Genomic DNA, 12,634 nt, shown 5'->3' on the forward strand with positions numbered 1-12,634 from the left:
TGCCCCTTCTCAGAATGCTGACCTGGCCCTGAGCCTGGAACAGCTCTCCAGACTCCCAGAGCCTGAGTGCCTTCATCAAAGACCAGGCTGACCCAAGCAGGGTAGAATAAATATAGTTTATTCTATTTTCACAATAATGGCAAGCCTAAAAGGTTTATCATCACTGACATCATCACCACCAGTATCATCATCATCATCATCATAAAAGATTTACGTGATGATTGTTGGAGTCCATGTATATTGAATAAGTCCGGGTCTCAACAGAGAGTGTGTGGAAGGAGACATTCCGGCTGTAAAAGGCAGACTCGAGGCCATTCAGTCCAGCCCTGCTGAGCACGTGCCCCACACCAGGCCTAGAGGGAGCCTAGGCTGAGGGGAAATAGCGTGTCAGTCGCTACAAGATCTGGCAGGATGTAGTAGGGGCCATAAACTGGTGCAAAGTCCATTGGAATTTGGATTTTCCTTCACTTTCATTCAAGTGGGGGAATCAGAACAAAGTTCCGAGAAGGGTATTTTCATTATGCAGATTTGGCTGCATGTGCTAGAGAAACAAGTAAAATAAAAGAGACTTAAGATGAAACTAGTTTTCTTTTACTTAGTAGAGCTGCAGGGTTAGACATTCCAAGGCTGGTAAGACATCTTTCTTGGGTTTAGGAATCAAGAGCTTTTCCAGTTTTTCATTCTGCCATCCTTGCAATACATCCTTGTCCTCACGGTTCTTTTGGCTGCTGAAGCTCCAGTCATCATAGCCATATCCCAACTAGTAAGATGAAGGAAGGGAAGAAGTCTGAGTCTTGTAATATCTGAGTCACCACCTCTATGGAGGCACCTGCTACAGTAGTATAATAAACCATAAGTCTTAAATATTTACTGAATGTTCGTCCTGATCACTGTATCAGCCGTTTTCACAGTTTATTTTCTTTTTCGCCATTTTTGCCCTTTTCCAGACCCACCTCTGGTGAGTTATTATACATTTTCTCCCAGATGATTTTTTGCCTGTTCTGCTTATATAGGTAACTGATCTTTGCTGTAAATATTTTTAAGTAATAAAACAAAGTAATTCTTTCCACTGAGAGATGGCCCCCTGGTCCTATTTTAATAAACATCCTTGCGGACATTTCTCTTTGCACTTCCCATCCCTCTTCACCTGTGGTCCAAGTCACTATCATCTCTCATCTAGACTTTTGCAGAAGCCTCCCAACCATCAACCATCTCTTGGCTTCCATCCTGGCCCCATTTTAGGTTATTCTCCATCAATAGCCAAAGTGAGCAGTTATGTTTTTTTTTAATTAAATTCACATAACATTGACTATTTTAAAGTGAACGGTTCAGTAGCACTTAGTATATACCCAATGTTGTGCGACTCCCATCTTTGCTGCTGCAGCTGCTGAGCCGCTTCAGTTGTGTCCGACTCGGTGCGACCCCATAGACGGCAGCCCACCAGGCTCCCCCGTCCCTCTCTATCTAGATCTAAAACGTTTTCATCCAAAATAAAACCCTGTGCCCAATAAGAGGTTAGTCTCCATGCCCCCCTCTCCCCCACCCCTGGCAATCACCAATCTGTTCCGATAGATTTACCTATTCTGGATATCTCCTCTAAATTATGTCATATAATATGTGACTGTCTGTGTTTGGCTTCTTTCAGTTAGAATATAGTTTTCAAGACTCATTCATTCCCGTTACTGAATGATGGTCCACAGTCTGTCCATTTATCCATTGATACACATTTTGGTAGTTTTTGGGCTATTGTGATTAGTGCTGCTATGAACATTCCTGTAGAAGTCTTTGCTTGGGTAATTGTTTTCAGTTCTTTGGGGTATATACCTAGGAGTGGAGTTGCTAGATCATATGTAATTCTACGTTTAACTTTTTAAAGAACTACCAAACTGTTTTCCAAAGCAACTGCACCGTTTCACATTCCCACCAGCAAATACATGAGGGTCAGTCTCTCCACACCGTTGCCAACCCATGTTACTTTCCATTTTAACTTTTGATTTTTGTTATAGTCATTATCACGATTGTGAAGAGGTTATCTTGTTGGGATTCTGATTTGTATTTCCCTAATGACCAGCATTGTTGAGCACCTTGTCACATGCTCGTTGCCCATCTGTACAACTGACCCTCCATATCTGTAGGTTCTGTATTCAACCAACCATGAATCAGAAATATATCTTAAAATTCCACAAATTTTAAAAAAGCAAAACTTGAATTTGTCTCACACTGGCAACTATTTACATAGTATTTACACTGTACTAGGTATAAATAATCTAGAGATGATTTAAAGCATTCAGGAGGATGTGTGTAGGTTATATGCAAATATTATGCCATTTTATATAAGTGACTTGAGCACCCAATCCCCCTCAGATACCGAGAGGCAATTGTATATCCTCTTTGGAGAAATGTCTATAAGCCCTTTGCTCATTTTTAAATAGGTTGTTTTTCTTTTGGTAGTTGAGTTGTTAAAGTTCTTTATATATTCCGAATACTAGACCCTATAAAAATATATGACTTTTGAATATTTTTTCTTTTTCTCTATGTTGTCTTTCTACTTTCTTGATGGTGTCCTTTGATGCTCAAAGGTTGTAAATTTTAAATTCAATTGATCAATTTTTCTCCAGGTGCGTATTCTTTTTTGTCATATATAGGAATACTGTGCCAGATCTAAGGTCATGAAGATTTGTTTATGTGTCCTTCTAAGAATTTTATAGTTTTAACTAGGATACTTAAGTCATTGATCTGTTTCCAGTTGGTTTTTTGTGTATGGTGTGAGATAGAGATTCAGCTCTATCTTTTTGCCTATCGATATCCAGTTGTCCCAGCACCATTTCTTGAAGAAACTATTGTTCCCCATTCAATGGATTTGACAGGTTCATCAAAAATCAATCTGCCTAAGATGTATGGGTTTATTGCTAGACTCTCAGTTCTACCCCACTGTGTTCTATGTCTATCCTTATGTTTGTGCCACATTGCTTAATCTTACAGTAAGTTTTGAAATCAGGAAGTCTGAATCCTCCAACTTTGTTTTTATCAAGATATTTTGACTGGAGTCCCTTACAATCATATGAATTTGAGGTTTGGCTTTTCTATTTCTGAAAAAAAAAAAAAAAGACCATTGAAATTTTGATAAGGATGGCTTTGAATCTGTGGGTTGTTTGGGGCAGTATTACCATTTTAATATTGCCTTCCAATCTTTGAAAATTGGGATTCTTTTTTGCTTGTTTAGCAAAAAAGCAGTGTTTTGTAGTCTTTCCAAGTAGCTCAGTAAAAGAATCTGCCTGCCAGTGCAGAAGATTGTACAAATCCTTCACCTCCTTGGTTAAATTTATTCCTAAGTATTTCGTCCTTTAGGATGCTATTGTAGATGAAATTATTTTTCTAATTTCCCTTTAAGGTTTTTCATTGCTTCTGTATAGAAATGTCACTTAGTTTTGTATGTTAATCTTGTACCCTGGTTCTTTTGTGTGTGGAATCTTTAGGGTTTTCTACATATAAGATCATATCATCTGAGAACAGAGATAATTTTACTTTTTCGTTTCCAGTCTGGATACCATTTATTTCTTGTCCATTCAGTCTGACTAGAACTTCATGTACACAGTTGGGTAGGAGCAGTGAAAGTGGGCATCCTCGTCTTGTCACTGATCTGAGGGTCTCATTTCCCCACTCTGTTAGATCCCAGCTCACAGATCATCTTCCCTGACCACCCTACCCCAAAGAGCAGAGTCCACCTCACCCACACCCCAGCCTGGAGCTTCCTAATCTTTTGCTTGGCTTTATTTTGCTTTGTGATGCTTAGTACTATCTGCTATCTTTACATGTTTGCTAATTATCTGTCTTCTTTCACTAAACTGTAAACTGTTCCCTGCTGTCTGCCTGGTGCCAAGAAAGGTACCCAGAACATAGGAGGGACTCAATAAACTGTTAATCGTTGTTCAGTTGCTAAGCTGTGTCCGACTCTTTGCAACCCCGTGGACTGCAGCACGCCAGGCCTCCCTGTCCTTCACCATCTCCTGGAGTTTGCTCAGACTCATGTCCACTGAGTCAGTGACGCCATCCAGCCCTCTCGTCCTCGGTCGCCCCCTTCGCCTCTTTCCCTCAGTCTTTCCCAGCATCAGGGTTTTAATGAGTCAGCTCTTCACATCTGGTGGCCAAAGTGTTGGAACTTCAGCTTCAGCATCACTCCTTCCAATGAATATTCAGTGTTGATTGCAACTCAGTAAATATGTTGCATGAATAGATGTGTGTGTGTGTGTGTGTGTGTGTGTGTGTGTGTGTATGCAATTTTTCAGGTTTCCCAGGGGGCACTAGTGGTAAAGAACCTGCCTGCCAATGCAGGAGACATAAGAGCCGTGGGTTCAATCCCTGGGTCTGGAAGATCCCCTTGAGGAGTGCATGGCAACCCACTCCAGTATTCTTGCGTGCAGAATCCCATGGGCAAAGGAGCCTGGTGGGTACATAGGGTCACACAGAGTCAGACACAATTGAGCAACTTAGCACGCACACATGCAATTTTTCATAACCAGAATTAAATAATTTATGCTATTCTGTAAGCTTGCTTTTGATAGCTTACAGAGAACGGTGTCGGATTCTTGATCTCCGAAGAAGAAGATTTAGCTTTGGGACCAGGGACCAGGCTTGATCTGTCAAGAGCTCTTGTGTAACAGAGTTTTATTAAATTAAGAAAAGGGACAGAGAAACCTTCTGACAGAGACATCAGAAGGGGGACGGAGAGTGCCCCCTCTGCTAGTTTTAGCAAGCTGTTTTATGTCTGTTAGAAAGTGACTAATCGGATAAGAAAGACACGTCAAGGCTGACGGAGTTTCACCAGGCCCCTCTCCCACAATGTGCATTTTTGAGATAGGGTGGCACGGAGGTGTATCATCCCCCAGCCATAAAACAATTGATATGAATACGGGTGTTTTTGAGCTGTTATGAGCCAAAAGTTAGTCTTAGGTGGAACCATTTTGAAGAAAGGCAAATTCCAAAGCAAATACATAGTTTTCATTAACATAGCTTAAGGAAAATATTTCCATAAGAAAAACGCATTGGTTAGCTCAAGGTTTGAGAAAAGTTAATTTCAGGTGGAACCAGGTGTCATCAGAGCAACACAGAATTTTAAGAGACACTTGCAGCCTATTTCCTCCATTTGGAGACCCCTGGCCTTCCCGCCTGTTAAGCTCTCACTTTTTCACACACGCTGTCTTGGGCATTTCCCTTTCTTAGTGAGGAGAGCTCTCCATCGTCCTTATGCGGGATTGCCGTTGTGAGGATGCCCCATAATTTTCTTCAAAAGGCCACCTTGGTGCACTCTGCCGCCGCCAACCATCCCCGTGTGTGCCTCTTTGCTCTGTCATTCAGTTATGAGCCTGACACTTTAAAAATATAATGTCCCAAGTTTCTCCCTATTCCTCTTTTACTAATCTGAGTGTGTGTATTTGTGTTACAAATGTTTCTAAGTCTTTCTCTCATACCAGAACCCTTGTTTAGAGCATTCCAGGCCCTGGCACTCTATTATATTTTTCTTTTGCATTTTTTTCTACTTACTGATTGTTAAAATTAATGACCAGTGTTTTCAATAGTGAGTGGTCTCCTCTGACCAAGTTCTAAAGTTCTTCTTTATAAACATAAGGGGTGCTCTGCTGGAGATCTCTGATTCCCTTTCTCTGAGCCAGTTTGGCACTGGATCCCCAGGGAGAGAAGCTTTAAGGGCACCTTGGCATGGAGGAATCCGCAGGACTCTGGACAGTCCACCTGGGGTCATCGCCGGAGGCTGCCCCAGTGCAGTGGCACTCCGTGTAACAGGCATCTCATGTGTTTTCAGGAAAGGTCTGGGTCCCCAAGCAGAAGCCGATGGACCCCGTGCTGGAAAGTGTGACGTTGGAGCCGGAGCTGGAGGAGGCCCTGGCGAATGCCTCGGACGCGGAGCTCTGCGACATCGCAGGTAGGAGGCGCTCCTGCCGCTTCCCCACGTCCTCTAAAGCCTTTGACCTGCATCAGCAAGGAAGACTTGAGTGATTCATTTCAACATAAATACCCGCTCTGTTTCTAAAAAGGACTAGAGGAGATGGAAACCTATTACCAAGAACCAAAATGAGTGAAATAGAGATAAAAACACCCAAACCCTTTCCACCTCGGAGTCCATCCCAGAGGAATGTGGGAGGCAGCCTAAGGCCTTCCCCAGCCATTGCATCAAAGCCTGCCCAGGCATCCTGGGAAGAAAGAAGAGAGGGGAGGAGACAGAGGGCTGCCGGTATCTCAGGTCCCGGCGGCTCCCAGAGGCCTGGAACAGGTCATCTGATGTTACCGCTTTGCACAGTTCAGAGAGCTGGGCTTGGAGCCGATCACCGCATATCTCATATTTGTAGAGCACCCTCCATCTTCATGCGTGCTTCCATGTGATCTCACAGACAGCCCCTAAAACTCCAGAAGGTGGCCTGGCATCCAGAGCCCATCACCACCCGCTCCCGTCCCCCTCTTCCTGTCTGGTCCCCGCCCCGCTTGTAGGTATCGCTTTCTCCCCAGGGGTCAGGCTCTGGCCATGGCGTGTCCACCATCATGCTGTGCTCCCTGGCCCCGTGGGGTAGGTGGTCTTTTTATTCAGCAGTCTTGGGGGGCTACTAACCCTCACCCAGATGATGACAGGAGGATGGATGGGATCGGGAGAGACTCAAGGCAAGTGGGAAGGGGAGAGGAAAGACGGGGTCAACTGTGAGGTCCGGGGAGGAGACCAGTTCTCCAGAGGCTAAGTCGGTGTCACTGGTGAAGGTGGGTGCCCTAGTCTGCTTGGGCTGCCCTCACGAGATGCCGCAGGCTGGTGACTTAAACAACAGCACTGTGTTTGCTCAGTAGTTCTGGAGGTTAGCTGTCCAAGGTCAAGCTAACCTTGGCTTGGTTCCCTCTGAGCCCTCTCTCCGGGCTTGCAGATGACCGCACCTCTCTGTGCAGGCGTCCCCTGGGGTCCCTTTCTGTCCTATCTCCTTCTTGTAAGTACACCAGGCATTAGGACCCACCTTAACAGCCTCATTGTCATTTAACCACTTCTTTAGAGACCTTATCTCTGAAAACAGTTACAAATTTTAAGGGGCTAGAAATTGAACTGTGGTGTTGGAGAAGACTCTTGAGAGTCCCTTGGACTGCAAGGAGATCCAAGTAGTTCACCCTAGAGGAGATCAGTCCTGGGTGTTCATTGGAAGGACTGATGCTGAAGCTGAAACTCCAGTACTTTGGCCACCTCATGCGAAGAGTTGACTCATTGGAAAAGACCCTGATGCTGGGAGGGATTGGGGGCAGGAGGAGAAGGGGACAACAGAGGATGAGATGGCTGGGTGGCATCACCAACTTGATGGACATGAGTTTGAGTGGGCTCCGGGAGTTGGTGATGGACAGGGAGGCCTGGCGTGCTGCGATTCATGGGGTCACAAAGAGTCAGACACGACTGAGCAACTGAACTGAACTGAGAAATTACCTTATTCAACATAGTAGAAGGACAAAGCAGGACACAATCAACAATTTTGGAGGGACAAAATTCAGCCGTAAGAGTGAGGGAGGGACAAGTGTAGGGGAAGTAAGGCCAATGGCCACCCACAGGGGGGCAGGTGTATACGAAAGTCCTTGAGTTCTTCCAGAGTCCACGCTGCAGATAGGGAGGTGGGTATCATCAGTATCGTCAAGCTCTAGGGTGGAGGGCCTGACAGGAGTGGGGTCTGGGGCTCTGGGCCCTGGCTGGGGTAGAAGTCTTTGGGAGAAGAGTGGAAATAGGATGAAGGTAGCCACCATGGATACCACGAATGCGCTGCGAACCCAAGGCCGAATCAAGATGGGCAGAGCCTAACACGAGAGCTAGGGAGACAGTATGAGGGTTCAGGGCCTGCCGGGAGACTCAGAGGCGAGGCCAGAGGCCAGTGAGGCTGCCGTTGCCAGAGGACTCAGCTGGCTGCAGTGTCTTATGCTTTTTGCATCCTCCAGCATTTTGTGCGTGTTGTGGACCAATATGATGACATTTTTTGGGGAGAGGAGGGAGGGGAGCCAGAGCCAGTTTGCAGCAACCTGCAAGAGTGAACAAGGGGAGCCAATGTGTAGACCCTCAACCCAGATAGCCTTTCCTGGGGAGGCGGGACATTTGGGAAAGGACAAAGGGCTGTGGCTTGAAGGGTGTCAGGGTTGAGAGGGAAAGGTGTCCACTTTCGCTGTGAGATACACAGCAGTGAGGGTGTGACCCCGGAAATGCAGCACTTAGGTCAGGATATCAACTGCTGTGCTCATCAGAACCCACACATGTCCCATGAGATCCCACGTGAGGCTCCGGTATTGGGACCCAACTGCCTTTCCGGCTCAGAGTTTGCGTGCGTTCCGGTTCATCTGTGCACCTGGGCAGGGGTGGGGGCACAGCTGTGGACCCAGCGTCTGCACTCCGGCTCACCCCGGCGACTGTTTGTCCTGCTCCTTCTCCGATCCCCCTCGTGACGTCACGCTCCTCACTAGGCAGCTCAGAGGGATTATCAAATGACTCCACCATCAGAACCGCCAGTCCCTATGCCAAAATAGAACTGCAATATCATGCTAAGTGTCTGTCTTGATTTCTTGAAACTATTCCTCCTTGCTTTTGTTGGCATGGCTAATTACTAGTATCTGTTCATGACACCATACACTTCCAATGCCCGGAAAGGAGAGGGGGAGCTGGAGGACACCACCAGGGTTCACTGGCTAGCCTTGGACGCCTATTGTTGTAGTCAGCTGCTTGAACAGTGGCCGTGGAAGAAGGCGTGGAACACTTGTTGACCACCAACTATGTCCTCACTGCTGTGGGCGATGCTTTCCACACCTTGCTGCATTTATTGACCACAGCGATCCTATGAAGTGAGTTTTATTGGACTCCCCATGTTACAGAGAGAGAAAGTTGGCATAGTGAGGTTATCCTTGCCCACGGGTTTGAACTCCGGCAGCTTGGTTCTAGGGTCTGCTCACAGCATCACCACCCAGTCCACCCTGGATAAAGCCTCCCTCAGAGTAGCGGAGTGGACACAGAGTAGGGAGGCGGTGCATGGTTGAATCTCAGAGTTGGCCGGGGCGAGGATAGGAATTAGGAAAGGCTCTAGATGTCACGCTGAAGCATTGAGGCCTGGGCTGGGCAGTGTTGGGAGAGGCCAGATGAAAGCAGGGGTTTGGGCAGAGAGGTGGTAGTGTTGGGAGGATGCGGGGATGGAGGGGACAGGCCCCAGGTGAGGCCAAGGGCCAAGGTGGCCTGTGTCTGAGATGTGCTTCTGAAAGACCAGCTCCTCCTAGAGCTGGATCAGAGGACAGAGGCTGAGATGATGAGTGCAGGCTTTGGCCTGAGGCTCCAGAAAACAGAGCTGGGTGCCTGCAAGGACCGAGCAGAGCTGCCCAGCCTGGAGTCGATTTAAGAGATGGAGTCGCTGGAGGGGGGACATCTTGTTGGAGTGTGTGGGGGTGTTGCCGGCGGGAGCTGGAGCCCCGAGTGGATGATGCTCTAGGGAACGAAGAGGAGGGCGTGCTGGGCACAGGGTCTGCAGCTCCTCTCTGCTCCCTGGGACTCGACTCGCGGGCAGAGCATTTCTGTTAACTAAGCTTCCAATTGCGCTGGACTAACCGGAAGAAAGCAGCCTGGCGCCTGCCCGTGGGGAGCTGAGGTTAAATAAGCCCCGAGGCCAGCATGCAGGGACAGGTGGGAGCAAGTGTTGCAGGGAGAAAGAAAGGGCTGAGTGCAGGAGGGGGCTCGTCAGGCGGTGGGGCCGTAAGACCAGGTGGGGACCGAAGCTGGGCCGAGAGGAGGAAGAGCAGAGGTGAGCTAGGCCAGGAGATGGGGCCCAGTGGGAAAGCGGCCCTGAGCTGGGGCTGAGCCCCACCTGCTCTGCAGGTGCACGTGCGGCAGGCCTGCTGCCTGGCTGAGATGGGAACGTGTAGGGGACACCCAGGAGCTGTGTCACATGAGCCAGAGTGAATTCTCACTCACTCGTGTGTTTTCTCGTTTGTGCATTCACTCACGAGTCAGCGTACACTGCTGGGATGAATCAGATCCAATCCCGGACCTGGGGGGCCGCAGGACGTGATGAAGAGGACAGCACAGAGACATACAAATATCCACATGCAGTGTCATCATAGGTGATGAGCAATGTACTGGCCCCCGACCAGGCTAACTCCTTGGCATGCGGCCTTGGGTTGTAGCTCCGAGGCCACTGGGAGTCAGCTGCAAGCAAGTGCATGGTCACTGCCTCCCCTCCCCAGTCAGGGGCATGACCTTGACTCACCTTTGGGGAGCTTTCAGGCAGGGCAGGACCCAGGAAGGAATTGAGGATAGGGAGACTCACCTTTCAGAGCCCCCAGGCCACCCCAGGGCGGTTGGTACCCCAGCTCCTGTGACGATCAGAGGCGGTCTTAATCAGACCACCCAGCTTCTACTGCACTTTGGTGTCCCTAGGCATCTCTTCTCCTCCGATAAACAAGGGTCAGGGTGTGGCTTATTCAGGAGTAGCTGGTTCAGCTGCTCTGAGGTCCTGGGCTGGAGCCAGCTTCTCTCACCTGCTCCCAGGATGCAGGAAATACGTTCCGGCCATCTGCCCGAGTCAGCCCGAGCACTTGGCAGCTTGAGGAGCCAAGGATGTGTGCCGCTGTCTCTCTGTCCTAAGTCAAATTACCAACGGAGTGAACCCTGCCAAGGCAGAGTGAGCAAAGAGAACTTGATGTTCTTTTTCAGAGTTCAAAAATAGGCCTTTTTGAGTTTTGAGGAAGATCTAGACTTTTTTTTTTGTAAGAAATCACATTCCCCTGTGCTAAATCCAGCCCTGCCAGTATCTACAAAGAATGAAGCAGCAGGCAATGTTGATGTGCTGTTTTTCTCTGTCACTCACTCCTGGTGACATGGGGTGTGCAAAGCCAAGCAAGGAGAACGTCATGGTTTGGTCCTCAGGTCGGGAGAAGGAAATCCCGGCTTCGGAGCCAAGGGCAGCCTGCTCCGTGCTGGAGATTTTACCTGGCCCCTCCCGCTCCAGTCCTCCTCCCTCTCACCTTCTTAGAACTTTAATCTCCTCTGAATTGCAAGGTTGTTTTATTTCTTCTTCTGACTGCTATTGATATACATTACCTGCTAGAATATATGTCGTCTGTCTTTAGAATTCTGAGGTCGAGGGGAAATTTTAGAACTTTAGACCAGTTGGTGACCTAGTATGTGGAGGTGTGGGTGAGGACATTAACTTAGAAGCCAGGAGGGTCTTCACCAAATGGTCTTTGACCAACCATTACCCTCTTGAGCCTGCTAGGAAAATGGGGGTTGACAGTACCTGTCCTGGATGCTGCTCGTAAATCAAACACATGAGATAGTGAGAAATTGTCATGTGGCTATTAAGGCCCATGAGAAGGTAAGAGATCGTCCCTCAAACGTGATCCATTTTAGAGGTGAAGACACTGAGGCGCAAAAAGTGGACGTGGTCTGGACAAAGTTACTCGGTAAGTTAGCACCAAGGCTCAGGCCAGAGGCCAGGTCTAATTCCTCTGCCTCCTGGCACTTCCTCCTAACCTTCCTGCCTTGGCCCCCTCTTTCTGGACCATTACGAAAAGCTATCATTCAAGCACAAAATGCATTTCCCATTTTCCCACCACTCTATACACTCTAAGCAGGAGAAGCCATCTGAGGTTACATCTTTCCTCTGATTCCCAGCAAACCCAGCAGCAGCCCAGAACCACCATCAGAGCCGCTGGCTGAGTGGGGGCTGGAAGAGCCCACCCCAGAAGGTGACTCCAGGTGATCTGATTCACCTGCTGCTGACTCAAGCCTCAGCTCCCTCTGCCCACGGAGATGCAGCCTAAATTAAGGCCCAAAGAGCTCAAAGCCGTGCAGAAGCCTCTCTCCTTACCAGTTCTTAACGATGAGCAGGCAGGTCTAATTTTAGCAGAGAAGACTCTTAGAATGTGAGAAACAGAAGGGACTTTCAGATCATCTTGTCTTGTGGTTCTTAGCTCCCACTGAGCATCAGAAATCGTCCAAGGAGATTAAAAATACATTTCCAGAGATTAGATCAGTTTGTCCAGGAGGACCACTGGTATTGCTGTAAAGTTCCTGGGTCATTTGTATGTGTAGCCATGATTGAGAACCAGTGGTCTAGTCTTACCCCTCACTGTACGGAGGAAGCTGAAGCCCAGAGAGGGGAGTGGACTTATCCAAGGACACAGCAGCATCAGAGGCAGAGTCAGGACTGGAACTTGGGTCTCCTGACTCTTCGCTGAAGGTTCCCGTGTTGTCTCTCTAACTAGAAATCGCATGTAATGAAATGGCCAGCGGAGGTTTTGGTTTTTTTTTTCATGAACAAATGGTTACCAAATATCATCTTCTGAAAGAGGTCCAGGACAGAGAATACTCTCCCCTGACCTCTGGAAGCCCACAGGCCAGTCGGGAGGCACGCCCAGACAGCTCTAACACTGCGCTGACTCTAGAGGGACACCGGGCGCTGTGAGAGAGCCAGAGGGAGGCGGAATCCGGGGGGCTCCTGGGGAGGAAGCGTGATTCCAGACTCAAAGTATGGGAGTAGAGTTGTTAGATACTATAACATGTTCAGTTGGATTTGAATTTCAGATTAAACAATAAGTTTCCTACAGAAAAACTTCTCAAATGCTGAACGGGGCGCGC

The 12,634-nt window shown here is 48.1% G+C and overlaps 1 protein-coding gene across 2 annotated transcripts in view; it reads left to right on the plus strand.

Moving 5' to 3' along the window:
• Positions 1 to 12,634, plus strand: part of TMOD1 (tropomodulin 1) — an 84,006-nt gene that overhangs the window by 41,635 nt on the left and 29,737 nt on the right. For both annotated transcript variants that reach the window (XM_065908087.1, XM_065908089.1), the window contains exon 4: positions 5,819 to 5,938. In XM_065908087.1, the coding sequence (XP_065764159.1) occupies positions 5,819 to 5,938 (120 nt within the window). The remainder of the gene's footprint in view (positions 1 to 5,818; positions 5,939 to 12,634) is intronic.

Source organism: Muntiacus reevesi, chromosome 17 (assembly GCF_963930625.1).
Source record: "Muntiacus reevesi chromosome 17, mMunRee1.1, whole genome shotgun sequence".
In the NCBI taxonomy this organism is placed as follows: Eukaryota; Metazoa; Chordata; class Mammalia; order Artiodactyla; family Cervidae; genus Muntiacus; species Muntiacus reevesi.